Source organism: Aotus nancymaae, unplaced genomic scaffold (genome assembly GCF_030222135.1).
Source record: "Aotus nancymaae isolate 86718 unplaced genomic scaffold, 86718_ANA_hifiasm-v0.15.2.pri h1tg000016l, whole genome shotgun sequence".
Classification (NCBI taxonomy): Eukaryota; Metazoa; Chordata; class Mammalia; order Primates; family Aotidae; genus Aotus; species Aotus nancymaae.
This window is the reverse complement of record NW_026988428.1, coordinates 71,830,174-71,854,118: the sequence shown is the minus strand read 5'-3', so window position 1 is coordinate 71,854,118 and position 23,945 is coordinate 71,830,174. Positions and strand designations below refer to the sequence as shown.

The 23,945-nt window shown below is 36.8% G+C and overlaps 1 protein-coding gene across 18 annotated transcripts in view; it reads left to right on the top strand.

Moving 5' to 3' along the window:
* Window positions 1-23,945, top strand: part of WNK1 (WNK lysine deficient protein kinase 1) — a 145,070-nt gene that overhangs the window by 98,716 nt on the left and 22,409 nt on the right. For 10 of the 18 annotated variants that reach the window (XM_012434929.2, XM_012434941.2, XM_012434938.2 and 7 more), the window contains 11 exons: window positions 8,012-8,095; window positions 14,594-14,743; window positions 15,942-16,400; window positions 17,125-17,403; window positions 18,098-18,195; window positions 18,306-18,468; window positions 19,700-19,816; window positions 20,155-20,328; window positions 20,526-20,583; window positions 20,868-20,990; window positions 21,397-22,832. In XM_012434929.2, the coding sequence (XP_012290352.1) occupies window positions 8,012-8,095; window positions 14,594-14,743; window positions 15,942-16,400; window positions 17,125-17,403; window positions 18,098-18,195; window positions 18,306-18,468; window positions 19,700-19,816; window positions 20,155-20,328; window positions 20,526-20,583; window positions 20,868-20,990; window positions 21,397-22,832 (3,141 nt within the window). The remainder of the gene's footprint in view (window positions 1-8,011; window positions 8,096-14,593; window positions 14,744-15,941; window positions 16,401-17,124; window positions 17,404-18,097; window positions 18,196-18,305; window positions 18,469-19,699; window positions 19,817-20,154; window positions 20,329-20,525; window positions 20,584-20,867; window positions 20,991-21,396; window positions 22,833-23,945) is intronic. The other 8 variants (XM_012434943.2, XM_012434947.2, XM_012434930.2 and 5 more) reach the window with 7 other exon arrangements.

Genomic DNA, 23,945 nt, shown 5'->3' with positions numbered 1-23,945 from the left:
CTTTAAGCAGACAATTTTCCCCTCCTTCTCAGAAAGCTTTTAATCTAAACTTTGTGGAAATCTTGCTCTTCTTTAAATGAAAATCTTTCTCTGTTAAGAAAATACTTCTGCTTGTTCTGATTTTTTTATCCTACAGCTTGGAATAAAACATGTTCATTTGTTTCAGAGTCTGCTTAATCCTGCTTTGGCTAGGTCTGAAGATGAATGGCCACAGTAACACAAATAAAAAACAACTAATGTACTAATTTTTTTTTTAACAATCTAGTTTCTCTCTTTAAAATAATTAAGTGAGGGTAGGGTAGAAGAACTTTATAAAGACTGCACAGAAAATATATTTCTGTGTTCTGACGAGTATTACTTGTCAGCACTTCTTGTTAGTTTCTACCTTTGATTTTTTTTAATTATCATAACTAGATTTTGCTAAAACTCTTTATTTTCTCTTGTACATACTCGTCATGGGGAAACATTAGGTCTCTATTTTAGAAGAGCAAGTAGAATGACATGAAGATATTAAGTATTTGAGCTACTAATATAGCTATATTTATTGATGCTCTAAAAGCAGACTTTCTTGCTTTATCATGACAATGTTATATGGAGGTATTATGAAGAATTATTAAAGAATTATTGAGAATTTAAAATTTTTTATAATCCTATTCCTGTCTCATTTTAGGGGGAACTTATTGTGGCTTACAAGAATATAAACACATTATATAAGTGAAATTTTAGAAATTAGAATAAAAGAAATAAGGCTGAAGAAAAATAAAAACAGGAATGAAACTAAATAATCATATGATGATATTGAAATACTTGCTCCTGGTGGCCACAGATTTGGCCCAAAGCATTCTACGAAGCCAAGTTTTGGAAAAGAAAACATAGTTTCATAGTTCACAACATCTAAAAGGAAAATAACAATAACATTCTTACTCAAGACATCCTTTACAGTGTTGGTCATACTGCTTTGCAGCTATATTAAACCCTGTGCCTGAATTTTTTTTTTAAGTTATTCTTTTTTTTTTTCTTATTTGACAGCATCTCACTCTTTCCCCAGTGGGAGTGCAGTGGCATGATCTTGGCTCACTGCAACTTCCACCTCCTGGGTTCAAGTGATTCTCCTGCCTCAGCCTCCCCAGTAGCTGGGATTATAGGCACCTGCCACCACTCCTGGCTAATTTTTGTATTTTTTTTTAGTAGAGCTACGGTTTCACTGTGTTGGCCAGGCTGGTCTTGAACTCCTGACCTCAAGTGATCCTCCCGCCTCAACTTCCCAAAGTGCTGGGATTACAGGTGTGAGCCACCACACTCTGCCTAAATTATTCTTTAGAGATTCAGATTGAAGGTATTCTCCCATTGACTACTTTGTAAAAATGCAAACTATTTTCTATATCCAGTTGTGAATGTCTTCTAGAAAGCTAAACTTTTTCCTAGTAGATGATGACTTTTTAACTTTACAAATAAAGAGTGGCAAGTATAAGAAATACTGTGAGCCAAAAACTTTACATCTCATGTCTTCTAAAATAGAAATGAGAATCTTTTTCTGAGGTTTCCAGAACTCTTGCAAAATAATCCAATCTTAAAATTCTCTGTATCTTTTAATGTACTTTAAACTAATGGAATTCATTCTTGTGGAATCTTCAGTTTGCCAAAGTTGCAAGCTAATATTCCTCATTTTCCCTGTCTGCACCCTGCAGTCAGTTGGTCATTCTTAAATTCATACACTCATAACACTTGGTGTTATTTCAGATAGTTAGCGTGATAATTGATCGTTATCATGATCATTCATTAAAATAAAACCTGTGCCTGACTGACAACGTAGAAAGAATAGTTGTGAATAGTTGTGATCTGTCAGATGTGCTATGTTGAGTTACAGCTCTCCTCAAAAAAAAAGTTGACTCTGTGGAATTGAGAGATGATGGAACATTTCTTTATGCAACTATGCCCTATTATCATTGTACTTTTGGTTATTTTGTTTTCAAAGTACTGTGTTTTTCATGTGTGTGTTTGTTTTCTGTTTAGCCTCGTCGTGGCCGTAGCATGTCGGTTTGTGTTCCCCATCTTTCTGCTGTTCCCTCTCTGTCCCGCATCTCTCCCAGTGCTCCTTCCACCCCACCACCAGTGCTGTCTGCACCTCTTTCTCCTTCCCTCCTTCGGACTGCCCCTGAGGAAACTTTTGCCGAAAAGCTTTCTAAAGCATTGGAGAGTGTCCTGCCTATGCACTCTGCCTCCCAGCGCAAGCACCGACGCTCCAGCCTGCCTTCCCTCTTTGTCAGTACTGTATGTAACTGTAAACTTCTGACAAATGAACAATTATTACCAATGAATACATCCAGGCATCAAGAATTTTAATTAAAATTGAATAAAGAACAGGACTAAACTTGGTTATATTATGCTTCTAGGATACCAGTTATTCCTATAGGAAACTTTTTTGTAATAAGCTTTAAGGGGGGATAAAAAGCAAGGAGGTAATGAGAGAGAATACTTAACAATGTCCTTGGCACATACCAGCATGTGTCCAATAAACTTTACCTTTTATTATATCTTCCTATCTGCTACTGACATAAAATTCTTTTATTTTCATATTCTAGCTTTAAAAGTATTACTTAAAGTTATCATTGCCTTAATCAAAAGCAAATTTTATTAACCATTACCCAAGCATTTTTTCTCCTCACTTTATTCTAAGAAGACACTAATGAAACTGAATGAGTTCTTTTTTTTTTTTTTTAATAACTCAGTCAGCAAAGAATAACCTCGGAGTGAATGTTTATTTTAATTTAATCATTTATGTGAGATGATGTGTCAGTAAACCAAAGGGTACATAATGTTCCCCCATGGAAGTATTTTTTCCTTAGGTTGACTAGGGTGGGACTGTAGCTCTGATGAATACATTAGATACATATATAGTATGTATGACTTTCTTAAGATCTATCTTTTAAAATTATTTTAAGCATGTGGGTCCTTGCTGCTGCTTTTCCAAATAAAGAGTATAGTTTAACTTTCTGAACTAGCAACCCTAGACTTCTCAGAATTTTACTTAGGAGAATGAAGTGTACAGTGTTATGGCTTTGAGACATACCATGAGTAACTAACAATAAAATGAGCATTCTGATTGAAAATGGAAATCCTCTTTTAGCTATTGTGAACAGCTGGTCTACTTTGTCAACTTGATAAGGATCTTCTCTATGGAAGGATGAAGCTGAATTATTTTAAAAGGGAGAGTCCATGATAGTGAATTATTATAGTGTATATCTTTTGCATTTGGCAAGCTGTGTTTCTAAATTTAGAGTCTTAAATCTACAGCTGCTTCTTGAATAAAAAGTTCTATCAAATAAAATTGGCTGTCATTTATATTATGCTTTTCAGCTGATTTGAACACCAGTATGTCAGATTCAGAAAATTCATGGTTATGGTGGGACTTGGTGGCTCACGCCTGTAATCCTAGCACTTTGGGAGGCAGAGGCGAGCAGATCACCTGAGGTCAGGAATTCAAGACCAGCTTGGCCAAAATGGCAAAACCCATCTCTACTAAAAATACAAAAATTAGCTGGGCGTGGTGGCATGCACCTGTAGTCCCAGCTACTTGAGAGGCTAAGGCAGGAGAATCACTTGAACCCCAGGAGGCAGAGGTTGCAGTGAGCCGGGATCGTCACTGAACTCCAGCCTGGGTGACGATGTGAGACTCCATCTCAGAAAAAGAAAAATGAAAATTCATGGTTACGCAACTCTTATTTTGGATCAGAAAAGTGGACATTTTTTATTTAACTTTGGAACATGTTTCACATAGTTAAATATATATATATATATAATATATATACACATAATATATATATTAATATATAATTATATATAGTATATATATACATTTTATATATATATAGTATATATACATATATATATATGCACACACACACATATAAATCTATTAACCATATGTAGTTTGGGATAGACAGGAGAAAGACATTACTGTCACTAGTCAAATTGTCTTTTACTATCCACCAAAAATCTCCTCTGATTTCTGCTTAGAAGGCATACTATTAATTGATAAGAAAATAACACTGAAGGCCTCTAACATATCACAGGGTAATAAGAATATAGGAAACGTTAGTTCAATTGCTTAAAGCATACTTTTTACAATATGGAACTAGTCAGGTTTTTATGCCTTCGTTTAATTCTTATTCTTCCTTTAACTCTTTTTCTGTTGGTGTAATTTACATTAATGCTTAAGAGTGAAACTTTAAATGTAGGTAAAAACAAAATAATTACTTACAAGGTTTAATTCTTCCATTTCCTTTGCGAGAGGAAAGTTATGGAAAAGCAGCTCTTATCTAAAGCAAAGAGCCCACAGATTGATTTCATTGGCCCTGGATGTATTTAATGGATTTTTACTATGCACATAATTTCCAGAAGCATTGTTATTTATTTATTAACTATAAATTTGGTGTAACCATTTCATAGGGTTACACAAAACTACCCAGTTGTGCATGTCTGATGTAATTTCACATATGAATGTATGAATTACTTGTCTTATTCATGTTGATACAGCCTCAGTCCATGGCGCATCCGTATGGGGGGACCCCAACATACCCAGAATCACAGATATTTTTCCCAACTATTCATGAACGTCCAGTTTCTTTTTCACCACCTCCCACCTGCCCACCGAAAGTAGCCATTTCCCAGCGGCGTAAGAGCACCTCCTTCCTGGAAGCCCAAACTCACCACTTCCAACCCCTGCTGAGGACTGTTGGTCAAAATCTTCTTCCACCTGGTGGCAGCCCAACTAACTGGACACCAGAGGCAGTAGTTATGATGGGTACTACAGCCGGTAGAGTCACTGGAGAGTCATGTGAGATACAGGTCCAGCCTATGTTTGAACCATCTCAAGTTTACAGTGACTATAGACCTGGACTAGTACTTCCAGAAGAAGCTCACTATTTTATTCCTCAGGAAGCAGTGTATCTAGCTGGGGTACATTACCAGGCCCGGGTTTCAGAACAGTGTGAGGGCATTCCATACAACTCACCAGTACTGTCAAGTCCTATGAAACAGATACCTGAACAGAAGCCAGTACAAGGGGGCCCTACTTCAAGTTCTGTCTTTGAATTTCCATCTGGACAGGCTTTCCTGGTAGGACACCTTCAGAATCTAAGATTAGATTCTGGATTGAGTCCAGGATCTCCCTTCTCTAGTATTTCTGCACCTATCAGTACAGATGCTACACGTTTGAAATTTCACCCTGTCTTTGTTCCTCATTCTGCGCCCGCTGTATTAACTCATAACAATGAGAGCAGAAGCAACTGTGTATTTGAATTTCATGTTCACACACCAAGCTCCTCTTCAGGAGAAGGAGGTGGAATTTTACCTCAGCGTGTTTACCGAAATCGGCAGGTTGCAGTGGACTTGAATCAAGAAGAACTGACTCCTCAATCAGTTGGATTACATGGCTACCTGCAGCCTGTGTCTGAAGAAAAGCATAATTACCATACCCCAGAATTGACCGTTTCTGTGGTAGAGCCTATCGGACAGAACTGGCCAATAGGAAGCCCAGAATATTCCAGTGATTCCTCACAAATCACTTCTTCAGACCCCAGTGATTTTCAGTCACCTCCCCCTACAGGGGGAGCAGCTGCATCTTTTGGCTCTGACGTCTCATTACCCTTTATCCGTCTGCCTCAGACAGTGTTACAGGAATCCCCACTTTTCTTCTGTTTCCCCCAAGGAACCACATCTCAGCAGGTCTTAACTGCCTCATTTTCTTCAGGAGGATCTGCACTTCATCCACAGGTTACAGGAAAACTTCCACAATTACTTTAAACCACCCTACTATGCACCATAACATTTAAATTTTTTGTCCCTCATTCCCTGAATCATGAATTTATGAGAAATATTGTTTAATTTTATAAGTAGAATTTCCCCATCTTTGTGGGGTTGTGACTACATATATGTATTTAAAAACAAAATATGAGAGAAGCTCCCTGATCTACCTATCTGTGAAAACCGGTGGAAAAAAAAAAACACAAAAACCAGAAATTTAGTCATTCATCAAAATCAACGACTTTTATCCCTATGCATGTTATTTTAAACCAGTAGTGAAAATGCAAGTGTATATAATGTATGGTTGACCCAACATTATTTAGGAATACAAATCTTAAGTATTATTTTCTTCCTCTAAACAAGTTTTTTTAAAAAAAGGATAATTGTTTTTTCTATAAAATATAAAGAATAGAAAATAGGGAATGCTTTTTTGGAGTAATATTAATACACAGAATTTTCATTAGTGTAGAAGGATATAAAAAGACAAAATATATCTTATGGGAACAAAAAAAAGTTAGAAAAGGAAACAGTTTAGGAATTTGCCTTAATAAATGAAAATATCTTTTTAAATTGGCATCAGTCAAGCAAGTTGCTATGTATTATTATATGTCCAAATAAAATGCTAATTCATAAAATTAAGGACTGATTCTAATTTCTAGCAACTAACAGTCTAGTGGGTGGTGGGCTTTTTTTTTGTTACAAGAATTTGTGATATGTTACAAGCTAAGGAACACTAGACATCTCAGGCCTTGTATTTTTCTCAACAAATTTAATTTATGTATGCGTATGAGCATATACACACTTAGCAAATAAAGACAGCATAATGAATGTAATAGAATCCAAAAGTACAGTCAGTGTTTACTGTTTTATATATTCATTTGATGTATTTTATCAAACATGTATATCTTGTAAAATCTACATAGAAGACTATGCAGTTACATAGTGAAAATGTTTGAATATCCTACATATTCTACTCCTTTAAAAAGTACTATGTGTTGTTCTTCCTACTTTCTTGCTATGTTCTCCTGTTCAGGGGCATAAACGAATCCCAAAATGTGCACAAAATGTCAGTTACTTAGAGTTGTACTAAGACACAAAAAGATCCAGAAGCTTGAAAACTGTACATGGGCATGCAGTATATTCACATCAGTATTCAAGTTGCAGCCCCTATTATGAATATTAATGTATCACCAGTAATTATCCTTTAGACTTTCCAAAGTAAAATTTCAGATACCAGGTAGTTAATTTATAGACATGCTATGGAAGGAATCAATACTTAAAATAGTTAAGCTGCAGTTAACTATTTTAATAGTGGAATGTGATATATCTATGTAAGCTTTAAGGAACCCCTTCTAAACTGAAATGGAACGACAAAAGTGGAAGCCTTTTCATTTCTTTAACGTATCTATATATAGTCCTGCATTTATTTCTCGGTTTCTCATTTATTTTAATTTGGACTTCTCAATAATCAGAACACTCTAGTTGGGGTTTCTCAAACTCAACACTGTTGACATTTGAGGTTGGATAATTCTTTGTTGTGGAGGGCTGTTCTATGTATTATAGGATATTTAGCAATATCCATGGTCTGTACCTCCTAAATACAGTTGTGACAACCAGAAATGTCTCCACATATTGCCAAGTGCCCCCCTGGGGGTGGCATAATTGCCCCTGGATGGCAGCGATTGCCCTAGGTACTTAGCAGTTGATTACAGATTTTTTGACACTTTTGAAAAAAGTCATCGTGGCACTACAAGAAATATTACCAAATTAGCATTACTAAATACCTTTTTTCTTTAATTTTTCAGATAAATTTCAGATTGATAGTATTTCTACTTTGTTCCTATGTTATATACATATTAAATATATATTTCTAATAAATTTTATTATGAATCTGACTATTCTAGCCAGCTAAAATTACAGCCTGAGCAGCAGTGATAATACAGTCTGAGCAGCATTGACAGGTTAGGTTTTTCACTATCAGTGGGTTTTGCATGGGTTGGTATCAGAACATGTTGTGTGGAATGATCCTTCTCTAAAATTTTTCTTACAAAAGATGACCTAGCGGCCTCTCCCATACATAATCAGGTTAATGTTTCATTTTGATCGAGCAAACTCTGAGGAGCTTAAATATTCATTGCAAAAGCCTGACTTCTGTACACTTAATTTAGGCCTTCTCTAATTTGTTGTGTTCACTTCTTTCCTTCAGGCACAGGGGCAGAGCCAGGGTCAGCCATCCTCAAGTAGCTTAACAGGGGTTTCATCTTCCCAACCCATACAACATCCTCAGCAGGTGAGAACAATGCATTGCAATGTTTTATAGATTAGCAGTGGCCAGAACACTATTTGAGCTTTTGTGATTTGTGATGCAAATGGCCTGCTAAGTTTTTGAAAGGAAAATTAAGAGGCATTACATGTCTTTTGTTGAGTAACATTTTAGAAAACTCTCTTTTGATTCATGTACTTTTGAACAATTTAGTAGACATACATTATTACTGATGTAATTATCTTTTTAAAAGAAGATTCTACAGTTTGTTTGTTTGTTTTTTTATTTGAGACAGTCTTACTTTGTTACCCAGACTGGAGTGCAGTAGTGTGATCTTGGCTCACTGCAATCACCACCTCCCAGGTTTAAGCAATCCTCCTGCCTCAGCTTTCCACGTAGCTGTGACTACAGGTGCCTACCACTACACTCAGCTAATTTTTGTATTTTTAGTAGAGATGAGGTTTCGCCATGCTGGCCAGGCTGGTCTCAAACTGCTGACCACAGGTGGTCCACCCACCTAGACCTCCGAAAGTGCTGGGATTATAGGCATGAGCCACCTCACCTGGCCTGGATTCTACATGTAATTTACAGTACAAAGAATATCAGTTTGTTTCTACTTATGACTTGTCTACATATGATCATTTTGTCATTATTTTTTTTCCCACTGCTTGCAACAGTGATTTGTCATTACCTTCATTGTGCTTGCCTTTACTAATCCTGCACTTCTTTTTAATTATTTGTAATCTGTAGAATGATGTGTCAGATTTTATGCTAAGAAGGATTGAATGAAAACCTAAGAACAATTACTTCAGGAACATTTTTTAATTATTATTATTATTTTTTGAGACACTTGCTCTGTCACCCAGGCTGGAGTGCAGTGGTGCAAATTTCAGCTCACTGTAACTTCCATCTCCCGGGTTCAAGCAGTTCTTGAGCCAGCTAATTTTTGTATTGTGTTCTACTTATGCCTGGCTAATTTAGTAGAGATGTGGTTTCACCCTATTGGCCAGGCTGGTCTTGAACTCTTGACCCCAAGTGATCAGCCTGCCTCAGCCTCCCAAAGTGCTAGTATCCACCTTGCCCAGCCAAAATATATTTTTTTAATATTTAAATATTTTTAACCTCTGTTTTCGGGGGATTGTTCCAGAAAGTTCAAGGAATTCAAGAGAGTAGTGTAATCCTGATACATCCAACAGTAAAACTGGTAATTCTAAGATTAAATATTTATAGTGCATCACTAATATTAGTTAATAGTAATTATTTGCAAGGGAAGAATGCATTTTTGTCTTAATTGAATACTTACTAGCTGTTCTACATTAAATTTGTTGGCACTATGTATATAATACAAACTTCCTAATGAAAGTTCCCCATGTGTGTTTTTTAATCACCAAACTATAAATCGGTTTCTGTTTCTGTTAGTTTTTAGTTTTGAAACAAAGTTTTCAATTCTTAATTACAAATGGCCCTCTTTCAGTTTAACATATGGTCAAGTAGTCATTGGATACTGGTTTAAGATCAGGTGTTGCTTGTACAAGATAAAAATCACTTAAAGGCACTTTCTACAGAAAGAATTGATTAGTTTGGTTATACATGCATTGCTCGGTGATCAGTACCTCTGTAGAACTGAAGGACTGGGACTTACATGCTTTGTTTTGCACCTGTCCCTTCTTCCAAACAAGACTGGTTAAATTCAAGTAGTTGTATTTTTGCCAACCTTAACAAAATCTGTTTTCTTCTATTAACAGTTTCTAATTAGAATGCAAATTACAAGTCACATAAAGTTAGTTGAGAATGGAAGTACTGAGTACTAATCTCCTAACTGCTTATCTTTGGATGTAGACCAACACCAGTGAACTGAGCTAATTGTATGTGCTCTGTTTTTCCTTTTCCAAAAGAATTTGTTATATAGCTTGTATTTGAGAATATATATATGTATACTTACTACCAAATGAAGATAATAAAATAATTCATTGAGTTTTATGGTGAGAAAGAGTGTGAGAAGAGAAGAGAGCAGTACCGTAAATGTCAGGTTAAAAGAATAAGGTAGCTCCCTCTCCTGGGGAAAAAAATATGGCTAAGTGCTATCTCTGCAGAAAAAACAAAAATTAATTTTTGTTTCATTGATGTTTTTATTTTAGATACTTTTATAGCATATGTTCTAGAACCATAAAATTGAGTCCTCAATATATATAGGAAGTGTATTCAGTGTAGAATAATTAACTTCTCCAAGGTCACCTAGATAATAAGGGAGCTGCAAATTATAACCCAGAATTCAAGACTTCTAGAATAGTATTCTTTTGTCCATTTTAAATAAAGTTCTACAGGGACTTAATAATTTTGCAAAAGTACCCCAGAAGCTGTCTTTATTTGTTTTAATTACTGGAGTTCCACATTTTAAAAAAGAAAGGTTGAAAACTTTTTGTACTATATGTATAGTCTATTTTTAGACAGGATTTTTGTTTTACATACTTTAAGGTCCCAACCTCACCTTAGGGAACCATATCTCTTATTTTATTATAGTGATGAAAGAAAGGTAGTTTTGATAAAACTTACTTTATTTCATGGGTTTCTTGAACATGTATACAAGGAATTGCTTTTTTGTGTTTTTATGAAGAATCTCTTATAGTGATATGCCAGATCTTAATGAGGTACCAAAAATAGCTGCCTCTGCTGAAAAACTTTGTAACTGCAAACAGAGTTGTGAACTTTGTCAGACACAGTGCCAGCTACTTGGAAGGCTGAGGCAGGAGGATCACTTGAGCCCAGGAGTTCAAAGCTGCAGTAAACTATGATAGTGCCACTGCATTCCAGCCTGGGCAAGAGAACATGACCCATCTTAAAAAAAAAAAAAGGCACCAAAGTTGTGAACTACCTACCCTACTAAAGGCTGTTGAACTGGTTTCATGAGGCAAGCTTAGGCAAAGCATGATGCTAAACTGTTAAGCTAGATCATATCTGCTTGGCTGAAGTGCTGATTATTAGTCAGTGGGGTTGTGCATAGCAGATTACCATGTACTTCTGGCATACCCAGATATGCCACTTCTCCCCAGGTGCTCTAAGATATAACATTAACCATTAGCCATTGTAAACAACTGGTTTAAAATATATCTTTAAGATGTTAATACAAGGGTTACTGGCATAGATGCTTCTCAGTTATCTTAAGCAAAGAATGAAATAATTTGTCCATAAAACTGCTAATTTTTGACAGTCCTTTCAGCTTTTTTTCCTAATTGAGTTCAGATACTGAAGGTCTACCAAGATGGACCAGATATGACTAATTGGAAAGAGTTTAAATAATATAGTAAATATATATGTAAATTTCTACAAAACAAATAAGGATAATAGCTAATATTAAACTTTGCACATTGTACCTACATTCTCATTTAATCTTTAAGAACCCTGTAAGTATAGATGCCATAATTATTTCCATTTTACTTATGGGAAAGCTGAGATCTGGAGAAAGTTAGTAGTTTACCCAAACTTACAGCTTATAAGAGGTGAAAGCAGAATTTAAATGCAAATAGTCTAATTCCACAGTGGCTCACCATTTGACTACTACCCGATTATGTCCAAAAAAGGGAAGAAATTAACATCTCTCCCAAGCAGGAAAGGGAATATCAGGAAGACTTTAGGAAAAAGGAGGCATTTGAAATGGACTTTGACTATAAGAAAGACTCAGATGTAGAAATAAAGAATATTTTAGGCCACATGAGAAAAAAATTATACTGTGAGCAAGGTAAAAGGCCCAAAGATAGAAAAATATGGGACAGAAGCAAATGTGCCTTTAGTTTGGTTTAACTGGAACATCGATATGTGAAGGTATAAGTTCAGGAAAGAGTTGATAAGAGTCTAAATTTTGATATGAGCATAGTTTTGAATTAAGAAGGATGTATTGGGAGTCAGGAGCATATGATTACCATATGACCAAAGATAACATGGGGATTCTTCCTCTATCCTTTAGAAAAGAGGAGAATCACCATGTATTCAAACCTTTATCGTACTCTCATATTACAAGGCTTTCACTTTCCTTTGAACAACAACAAACCAAAAAAGGTGAATGAAATCAAACAAAACAGGTGAGAACAAATGTGCCTGCAAGGACTTTAGACCATGTAGTTGGAAATGTTTATTGAGAACATCAGACAGAATTGTTGTTGTTGTTGTTGTTGTTTTTTAAAGCAATAGATTAAACATAGATTTAGTCCTTATTCTCAGCAATGTGACTTTACTATTCTGAGGACTGTATGTGATTTTAAACAACTGGTTTAAAGATCTCTTTAAGATGTTAGTACAAGAGTTACATTAATAAAAACCTATTAAGAGAAATGCAAAAAAAAAAAATTATAGCTATTTTAATGTTATATAAATAGGTGCTTTTCACTGCACAATTTGCCTGAAGACACAGCTCAGAGGGAACATCTTATGTTATGCCAGAAAACTGCAGGAGAGTTTATTGTTTAGCTTCAATGAAGGTAGAGATGCTGGTGTCTTTACCCGTGAAGAGTTTGGGGGAGAGGCAGCAAAGTTTCTGAATTAATATATTTAATATGCAATCTTATTTAGGTGTATAAATTAATGAGTTAGATAATTATAGATATCTCATTCACCTTCCTTAAATTTTAAATATATTCAAGTTGGCAAAAAAAAGTTTTCTGGTTTTTTAGTTCCTTTTTCTCAGGTGAGAAATTAATTGGCTTACATTCAGAGTGGCTTTAGAGTTGGCTACATATGATATATCTTAATTTGCAGAAAATAAATTTCATGTAATTCAGCAGCCATTTCTGTTTTCTTAAAAGTTAAAATAATTATACGTTATCAGAAATAATTAAATAGGAATAAACCAAACATGACTGCTGTTGCCATGATATTTTAGCATTCTTTTGGTGATTTAATTGATATAAATATAAGAAAGCAAAAATATTATTTTTAGATTATCATCTAACAAAATCTAAGACACTTATCAAGGTGGCAAGATACATAATAAATGTACAAATAAATAGCTTATTTTTATACCAGCAGTAACCAATTAGTTGTATGGGTATACCAGCACATACATAAAAGGCTATTGTTTGCAGCTTTAAGTAGCAAATGAAACAACCAAAGTGTTTATCATTAGGAGATTGATGCCATTGATAAATGAAATGAAAGTAGTATGCTATAGCACACTATGTATAGGAAAGACATTTTTTTGTTTATTTTAACAAAAAAAAGAAAACTCTGTGAAAATGGCCACTTAATGCATGGAAAAAAATCCATGAAGGTTATGCACCAAACTACTAATAGTGGTTTCCTCTGGAGAACAGGATTAGGAATATTTTCATTAACTTTATAATCTGATATGCCAGGTAACATTTTTATTACAAGCAGATGTTGTATTAAAGAAAAATTTAAATTAGGTATTAGAGGATCTTGAGAGTCAGCTGTAAAAGTTCAATTTTTTTTTCTTTTTCTTTTTTTTTTTGAGACAGAGTTTCACTCTTCTTGCCCAGACTGGAGTGCAGTGGTGCCAACTCGGCTTACCACAACCGCCACCTTCTGGGTTCAAGTGATTCTCCTGCCTCAGCCTCCTGAGTAGCTGGGATTACAGGCATGTGCCACCACGCCCGGCTAAGTTTTTGTATTTTTAGTAGAGATGGAGTTTCTCCATGTTGGTCAGGCTGTCTCAAACTCCCAACCTCAGGTGATCCATCTGCCTCCATCTCCCAAAGTGTTGGGATCACAGGCGTGAGCCACTGCTCCCGGCCTCAAATTTTTGTTAGCCAGAAGGGTCAGTGCTCTAGGGGTCATAGTCCTGTTTTATTTGCTTTTTATAAAATTTAGTATTCGGGTACAATTACATGCCATGCATTAAATTAGGTGTATAATTATGTTCCATGCCTAGTACGTAGTAGATTCCCAGGTGTCATTCCCTTTGCCTCACTTTGAGTTAAATAATAATGTCCTTGTTTCAAAAAGAGAAACTTCATTTTTGTAATAAAACAAGCAATCTAAGTTATTAACAGCTCATAAATGTTAAAGCTAAAATTTGAAAATGTCTCTTGATTCTAAGTCCAGTGCTTTCCTTACTACTTTGTAGCTATAATCAAAGCTATTCTTCAAGCATATTAATTATACAGTTGATAAAATAGGGTAGGGAAAAAAGATTAAAGGAAGCAACTGGATCTATCTAATATAGGTGCCAAAGCGAAAGCTGATGTCAAGAGATAGGGAAAAGGGAATGGCAGGGAGGGGATGGGGAAAGGAACTGTCTGGATATGGTATCTGTTGGGGTGAGGGAGATACTGGGGTGAAGAGCCAATGGTAACTCAAGTTTTAAAACATTGGTTAATTGTTCCTGGTGGCACCATCACAAAGAACATCGGAGGGAAAACAAATATATAATGGAAATTGATGAATTTGGGTTTGTGCAGGTCTTGATTACTAAAATCATCATTATTTACAGGTACTGAAGGCTTTAGGTAAACATGCTTCCTTAGAAACAGTACTGATTTGAAATAAAACTGAATCATTGTATTTTATTCTTAGCAGCAGGGAATACAGCAGACAGCTGCTCCTCAACAGACAGTGCAGTATTCACTTTCACAGACATCAACCTCCAGTGAGGCCACTACTGCACAGCCAGTGAGTCAACCTCAAGCTCCACAAGTCTTGCCTCAAGTATCAGCTGGAAAACAGGTAAACTTTTTAAAAAAAAAAAAAATACAGGTAAACTCTTAATTTCTGAAAGGGATCTCCATGTAACTTGTCCTTTCATGTGGATAGACTTCTATCCTTTCTTCTAATGGTAGCCAACCCTTGAAGTAGATTAATCTCATTGCAAAAATGAAATGAAAATCACTTCATTTGTGCATGTGCATTGTTTAATGTAGATGGGTACGTTACTGACAGTAGTGACAATCCAAAGTTTCACTTTTAGTCTTACCAGTCCAAAATCAGTTTAACAGGTATTAGAAATAATGGGTTAAATAAAGGTGCTTTGGTAACTGAACCTATGACATTCCCTGGAATTGTGTCAGCTATTCTGGGTTTGCAACTATGCTTTATTTTCATGTATATTTCTGCACTGTTTTCCTCCTTCATTGTCTACTGAGAGTAGTAAGTCATGGAAATTCTCCTGTGTGGAATTTTTATTTTTCCCAAGTAGTCCTAATCACTTGAAAAGTACCCGTAGAAGGTATGCTCTTCTGAATGACCTTTTTTCAACTTTATTTTTGAGTACTGTTGTGCATATATGTGCACAATGTGTTGTTACTCTAATGTTTCATCACATCTGGGATGCTATCAACTTTAAAATGTACCACATTTTATGTACCACATCATCAATTATAAGATAGATCCCAATCTCTCACATGTTAAAATGATCAGATAATGGAAAGGGTTGATTGCATCCTAGAATCAGTTAAATATACCAACTTTTATATAGCCACATTAGACTTAAGAATTTTAGAAATAATATGAATAAAGTCTTAATTCCACTGGAAAGGAATTCATTTGAATTTCAGTAACTACTGTAATAGCAATCATAACTTTAGTGATAGTATTATGGTATATAAGATATATCCCAATAAAGCTATTTAAAAAAAAAAAGCAAACCCCTTGTCTATGGAAGGGTCCACTTTTTATTGCCAAGTGCTGAAGCATTAGCAAATATTTCTACAACAAAAAGTGTAGATAGTAACAGTCTATTTAGCCTCTTTATCTCCTGCTCTCCTTTCCGTATTCTTATGAGGCATATTAACACTAATATATGCAGGGTGTTTGGTCCCCCCGACCCCTTCTTTTTGGCTAATACGTAAATCTTGCTTTTGGCAGCCTTGCTTTTTTTTTTTTTTTTTTAAAAGCCTGTCTGTTTTGTTTTTCTTTACCTTCCCAGCTTCCAGTTTCCCAGCCAGTACCAACTATCCAAGGCGAACCTCAGATCCCAGTTGCGACACAACCCTCAGTTGTTCCAGTCCACTCTGGTGCTCATTTCCTTCCAGTGGGACAGCCACTCCCTACTTCCTTACTCCCTCAGTACCCTGTCTCTCAAATTCCCATATCAACTACTCATGTGTCTACGGCTCAGACAGGTTTCTCATCCCTTCCCATCACGATGGCAGCTGGCATTACTCAGCCTCTGCTCACATTGGCTTCATCTGCTACAACAGCTGCGATCCCAGGGGTATCAACTGTGGTTCCTAGTCAGCTTCCAACCCTTCTGCAGCCTGTGACTCAGCTGCCAAGTCAGATTCACCCACAGCTCCTACAACCAGCAGTTCAGTCCATGGGAATACCAGCTAACCTTGGACAAGCTGCTGAGGTTCCACTTTCCTCTGGAGATGTTCTGTACCAGGTATTGTGTTAGCTAGCAAAAGAGGGGTTTGATCCTAGTAGACCATCAAGAACATGGAAATCTTATAGTTGAGTGTCAGAATAACTAGCAATAACAAATGTCAATTAGAAAAGCTAAAATAGTAAAATTCTGAGAAAGGATTAAGTAATGATGTTCAGTGATACCTGATCCATTTTTCTTAAGACACTTCTTCAGAGAAAAATGGTTCTGTCAGTATTCATTGTAAGCTGATTGAATGCTAGATGTGGTTAATAGTACACCTGGCAACTTTTACATATTATGGGTAGAATAAATACAATAGCCAACATGGTATCAACGAAAAGCTTCAGGGATTAGATTGGGAAGATTAGCATTTCATGATATAACTGTTATGTGGAAGAATTTTTGCATTTCATGACATGACTCTTATGTGGAAGAATTTTTGCATTCCTCCATATAAGATTAACTAGGAAGAAATTGTGTTCCTATTTAAATTGTCTCTAGGTGGAGACAACCAACAATCTAAAGTATTACTGTAGAGTCCTGTCTCTTCTATTGGACCCAGCCTACTACTTCATTTCAAGAATGTGGTCTTTATATCCCCTTTAGATTATTAGAAAGAGATTGTCTACTCTTCTTTGCTGTGTGCTTTTTTTTCTTTCTTTTTTTTTTTGGCATGTATTGCTGTTTTGCTAATTTAATGACCCCGACCTGCTCTAACTCACCTTCCTCATTTCTGTCACAGGGCTTCCCACCTCGACTGCCACCACAATACCCAGGAGATTCAAATATTGCTCCCCCTTCCAACGTGGCTTCTGTTTGCATCCATTCTACAGTCCTGTCCCCTCCCATGCCGACAGAAGTACTGGCTACACCTGGGTACTTTCCCACGGTGGTACAGCCTTATGTGGAATCAAATCTTTTAGTTCCTATGGGTGGTGTAGGAGGACAGGTTCAAGTGTCCCAGCCAGGAGTGAGTTTAGCACAAGCCCCCACTACATCCTCCCAGCAAGCAGTTTTGGAGGTAAATGGGATTACTGCATGTTTATCTATAAAACATATATATAACCAGATAAAAATAATAAAAGAGAAGGAAACATAGGCTCTCCTTGTTTAGAACTGACTTGGAGACTATGTCAGACTAACTTCTGAATGACTTTTTCTTACAGCAGAATGAAATGCCAATGTGGGGTCCTTGTTTCCACTGGCTGTTGTGTTGGGAAGTGAGTGTGCCTTGGAGAAGATTAACCGTATTAGCACTTCACTTCTCTAGCTAGTACTTTAGCCATTATTCTTGTCCTTTCACAAACTGTTTCCATTGGCAGTCATAAGAGTATCTTATCCTCCTGTGCTCTCAGCAATCATTTTTGCCCTGCTAGGAGAAAGATCTGAATTTATCTTTGTACTTTGCTCTGCCTGCCTTATTGCAAACTTCTGGTAAAATTCTGGCTGCATGGCAAGTTGTAGGTTCACACTGCCTAGAAAATATGTTGGCCGACCTCATACCATTGCAGTCTATAACAGAGACTAGCTTTAGAAACTTCCTTTGGAATGTTAAGACCATTGTGTCTAGATGCTGAATATTGAGAATTTACTAGTAAATTTAGTGCTTCTAGGACTTAGTGGGGAAGGATAAGAAAAAAAATAAGTAGATTATTGGGGATAGTGAATGACAAATATATTACTACCAAGATTTCAATTATCTTTTTGATTTACAGAGTACTCAGGGAGTCTCTCAGGTTGTTCCTCCAGAGCCAGTTCCAGTAGCACAGCCACAACCTACCCAGCCTACCACTTTGGCTTCTTCTATAGACAGGTACGTAAAACTAGACTTTTCCTTCCTTGAGTGGTAAATAGGATGGTATGAAACTCCAAAATATCACACCTTTAAATCTCATAAACTGAACTTTTTTTTTAATTTCAAAGTGCACATTCAGATGTTGCTTCAGGTATGAGTGATGGCAATGAGAATGTCCCATCTTCCAGTGGAAGACATGAAGGAAGAACTACAAAACGGCATTACCGAAAATCTGTGAGGAGTCGCTCTCGACATGAAAAAACTTCACGCCCAAAATTAAGAATTTTGAATGTAAGTATTCCTGATTTATGGGTTTCATCTTGTTAAAGGAATTTGACATTTAAAGAGATTTTAGAAGTCATCAAATCCAAACCACTCACTTCATAAAATAAAGATAACTATCTTTTTGTGATAATTTTTTTTTTTTAGGAGGCTAAGGTGGGCAGATCAAGAGATCAAGACCATCCTGGCCAAGATAATTTTTTTTTTTTGAGACGGAGTCTTGCTCTGTCACCTAGGCTGGAGTGCGTGGCATGATCTCAGCTCACTGCAACCTCCGCCTCCCGGGTCAAGCAATTCTCCTGCTTCAGCCTCCTGAGTAGCTGGGATTACAAGCATGTGCCACCATGCCTGGCTAATTTTTTGTATTTTTAGTAGAGACGGGATTTCACCGTGTTAGCCAGGATGGTCTTGATTTCCTGACCTTGTGATTCGCCCACCTCAGCCTCCCAAAGTGCTAGGATTATAGGTGTGAGCCACTGTGCCTGGCCAGTTTTTTTTGGTAGAAGAGTCTCGCTCTGTCTTCCAGGCTGGCGTGCAGTGGCATGATCTCGGCTCACTGCAACCTTCACCTCCCGGGTTCAAACGATTCTCCTGCTTCAGCCTCCCAAGTAGCTGGGACGCCACCACGTCCGGCTAATTTTTGTATTTTTATTAGAGACAAGATTTCACCATATTGCTCAGGCAGGTTTCAAACTCCTGACCTCAAGTGATCCACCTACCTTGGCCTCCCAAAGTAGTGGGATTACAGGTGTGAGCCACCTCACCTGGCCAGATAATTTATATAGTACTCTTCTCATTTAATCGTAACAATCTCTTTGACTTGAATATCACATTTTTAGAAAAATGAAAATGTAGTTCATACAGCTATGGTAGGGCCAGCAGTTCATATCATTTAAATATTTCTTAAGGCTTAGATGAATTGATGAATGTATAGGATCTTATAATTAGCTAAATGATATTCTTACATTCCATATTTCTATGATAAAGCACTACTTACCTTTTAGAAAAAGAATAGTGTTTTAGTAAGTAGCTCAAAGGCTGACATCTCAAAGGTTTTTTTTTTTTTTTTGCTACCAGTTTGAGACAAAGTACTAGTGCTCCAAACTAGGGCTCCAAGGAGCTGTGATAACACTGTGCTTCCTTAGACATAAAGTCAAGTGCTAATCTGCATTGCTTTTCAGAAATTCGGTAGTAAAGCTGAATATGGTCTTCAGAGATGATCTACCTGTTTTCTTTTTAGGTTTCAAATAAAGGAGACCGAGTAGTAGAATGTCAATTAGAGACTCATAATCGGAAAATGGTTACATTCAAATTTGACCTAGATGGTGACAACCCTGAGGAGATAGCAACAATTATGGTATGTCTGCATTTGGAGTTCTAAGTTTTTCCTTAGTACTTGATCTTAATATCCATCGCTCTAGGCAAATATGCCATATTTTGTAATCCATGTTTATTTAAAGTTATGCATTTACTTCAATGTGAATAAAACTAGCACACTCAACCTGTGATTTAGTGATGTTTTTGTCTAGGCTATGTCTAACTAGATACTGAAGTTCTTAAAGAGAAGAGCTAACTTGAGTACAAAATAAATATAGGTAAGTATGCAGATAGGATAGAAGTCATAAAAGTGATAGTTGAATGACATAAAGCTCGAGAAATGACACTAATTGGACTGACATCACATTTCTTTTACAGGTGAACAATGACTTTATTCTAGCAGTAGAGAGAGAGTCATTTGTGGATCAAGTGCGGGAAATTATTGAAAAAGCTGATGAAATGCTCAGTGAGGATGTCAGCGTGGAACCAGAGGGTGACCAGGGATTGGAGAATCTACAGGGAAAGGATGATTATGGCTTTTCAGGTTCTCAGGTAGGTTCGCCACTCCCATAGTGAAGCTTTGTTGATTTAAAGTATTTTAATAGTGCTAAATTTGCTATGCAAAATGTCCAGTGATATCACCTGACACCCATGACTGACCACAAACATTTATGTTCTCTTCACATGTGGCAAGCAGTTTGCTTCTCCTAGTCATTGAGAATGCATTTAATCACTTTTGTTTGTTGTAGAAATTGGAAGGAGAGTTCAAACAACCAATTCCTGCATCTTCCATGCCACAGCAAATAGGTGAGTTTATTTTCTTGTTTGTCTTTACCTTTAACTTCAGAAGCCATTAATTAGCTGGGCATGGTGGTGGGCATCTGAAGTCTCAGCTACTTGGGAGGCTGAGGCATGAGAATTGCTTGAACCCAGGAGGCGGAGGTTGCAGTGAGCTGAGATTACGCCACTACACTCCAGCCTGGGTGACAGAGTGCTAAAAAAAAAAAAAAAGCAGTTGTGTGTGCCAGTAAGGAAGTCTAACAATATTTATAATAATAATGTTATTAAGTTATTTGTTTGTTTTTGACCAGGCATTCCTACCAGTTCTTTAACTCAAGTTGTTCATTCTGCTGGAAGACGGTTTATAGTGAGTCCTGTACCAGAAAGTCGATTACGAGAATCAAAACTTTTCACCAGTGAAATATCAGATACAGGTAAGGAACTGATTCTACCACATTGTTAATGTAAATTCTACAGTGCCTTTGCTATGTTGAAAGCTTAATCATAAAGCAGTAATTTATGATGACACAGATAATAAAAAAGAAGAGAAAACTGAAGTTATAACCAACAGATAAACATATGGGAGAGGGAAATAGTGAAGAATAGAGAGGATTACAGAAAAAGCCAAAAAGCACAGCCATATGTAGATATAGCCTGTATAATAGATATTGTAGTATGTGTTTATTTCTATACTTAGTATATTGTCTATGTTTTAAGGTTACTGCATATTTTTTATCAAAAATAGATATTTATAGGAACTGACTTAGGCTGACAGGGACAATCTTTTGAATCCATTCTTTGAGAATGGGCTGATTCTTATTTTTTTGTTTTCCTTTGCAGTTGCTGCCTCTACATCTCAGAGCCCTGGAATGAACTTGTCTCACTCTGCATCATCCCTTAGTCTACAACAGGCCTTTTCTGAACTTAGACATGCCCAAATGACAGAAGGACCCAATACAGCACCTCCAAACTTTAGTCATACAGGACCAACATTTCCAGTAGTACCTCCTTTCTTAAATAGCATTGCTGGAGTCCCAACCACTGCAGCACCCACAGTACCAGTCCCTGCAACAAGCAGCGCTCCTAATGACATTTCCACATCAGTAATTCAGTCTGAGGTTACAGTGCCCACTGAAGAGGGGATTGCTGGAGTTGCCACCTGCACAGGTGTGGTAACTTCAGGTGGTCTCCCTATACCACCTGTGTCTGAATCACCAGTACTTTCCAGTGTAGTTTCGAGTATCACAATACCTGCAGTAGTCTCAATATCTACTACATCCCCATCACTTCAAGTTGCCACATCCACATCTGAGAGCATTGTTTCTAGTACAGCACTGTATCCTTCTATAACAGCTTCAGCAACTTTAGCCTCTGCAGGGGGCAGTACTGCTATCCTAGGTGCTAAGCCTCCAGCTGTAGTCTCTCAGCAGGCAGCAGGCAGCACTACTGTGGGAGCCACATTAACATCATTTTCTACCACCACTTCATTCCCAAGCACAGCTTCACAGCCATCCATTCAGCTTAGCAGTAGTACTTCTACTCCTACTTTAGCTGAAACTGTGGTAGTTAGTGCACATTCACTAGATAAGACATCTCATAACAGTACAACTGGATTGGCTTTGTCCCTTTCTGCACCATCTTCCTCTTCCTCTCCTGGAACAGGAGTGTCTAGTTCTGTTTATCAACCTGGTGGGGTGCATCCTTTGGTCATTCCATCAGCAATGGCTTCTACTACTATTCTTCCCCAAGTAACAGGACCTACTTCTACACCTTTATTACCCCAGGTACCTAGTATCCCACCCTTGGTACAGCCTGTTGCCAATGTACCTGCTGTACAGCAGACACTAATTCATAGTCAGCCTCAACCAGCTTTGCTTCCCAACCAGCCCCATACTCATTGTCCTGAAATAGATTCTGATACACAACCCAAAGCTCCTGGGATTGATGACATAAAGACTCTGAAAGAAAAGCTGCGGTCTCTCTTCAGTGAGCACAGCTCATCTGGAGCTCAGCATGCCTCTGTCTCACTGGAGACATCACTAGTCATAGAGAGTACTGTCACACCAAGCATCCCAACTACTGCTGTTGCACCAAGCAAACTCCTGACTTCTACCACAAGTACATGCTTACCACCAACTAATTTACCACTAGGAACAGTTGCTTTGCCAGTTACACCAGTGGCCACACCTGGGCAAGTTTCTACCCCAGTCAGCACTATTACGTCAGGAATGAAACCTGGAACTGCTCCCTCAAAGCCACCTTTAACTAAGGCTCTGGTAAAATTCTTGTTTTAAAATAATTAGATAAATATCCGTTTTTTTCTCCCTAATAAGTACATTTTTCAATTCAGCTTTGCAAGTTAGAAACATAGTTATAAAGGTACCTGGCTTATAGTATTTATTAAACAAATTGATGGCAATTTGAGGGTATATATATACAATGAACATGAGATTTTTCTTTTTTTCAAATGTGGCAGGATTTGGGGGTTAATTATGCTGCAGTTTTCCAAGAATGTATAATTATTGGGTAAAATATGGGTATTTCTTCTGAATTGGTACAAACTGAAGAAGTCTCTATCCCAAAAGGGATCTAAATGCATCTGTTAGCAAAACGTACATAATAACAGCAGTTCATAATCTTTGTTTCAGTGAGAATGAAGCAAATTTTTGGCTTTGTTGTAGATTCCACAGTTGTACAATTTGGAGTTTATAAAAAATTGGAAGTTAGTGAGGAAATTGATGCAGAGGAGTCCTAATCCTAGGACTGAAGTAACTAGAACGTATTATCTAATTAATGCTGTGGTGGATTTCCTCATGTTCTGCCACCTTCTCCAAATAACAAGGCTATGTTACGTCTACTGTATTGTATGCTTCAGCCATCTTTCTGCATTTCATGGATGTGAGGTTCTTTTTATAGTATGATAATGCAGAGTCTTCATTCAGATAAAATAGAAATTCTTGATAATAGTATAAGATTTCTGATGCCTTTTGTTATCTGACCTGCCCGATGGTTCTTAACCAACTACTGTTTTCTCAGAAAATCTTGTTTTGCATGGCAAAAGCCTGATAAATACTGTATCAAATAAGTAGCTCAAGAATATCTGGACATTGCCACTTACGTACATACAGCCTTTGTTCTGTTTTTCCTAGGGAACAACTTTTTACTGTATTTTACTATTCATTTTATATACCATTTTATAGCTATATAGTAACCACTATATTAATGTCATTAGTTGTCATACACTTTATTTAAGACCGATACCAGAGTGTAACATTGGTGATAAACATGCCTTAACGAGATATATTTTATTCTTATGTTTGTCCATTCAGATTAGTTGATTTGCTCTTTAGTATTCAGTCTTTACTATTTAGTGCTCATGGACTTGAATT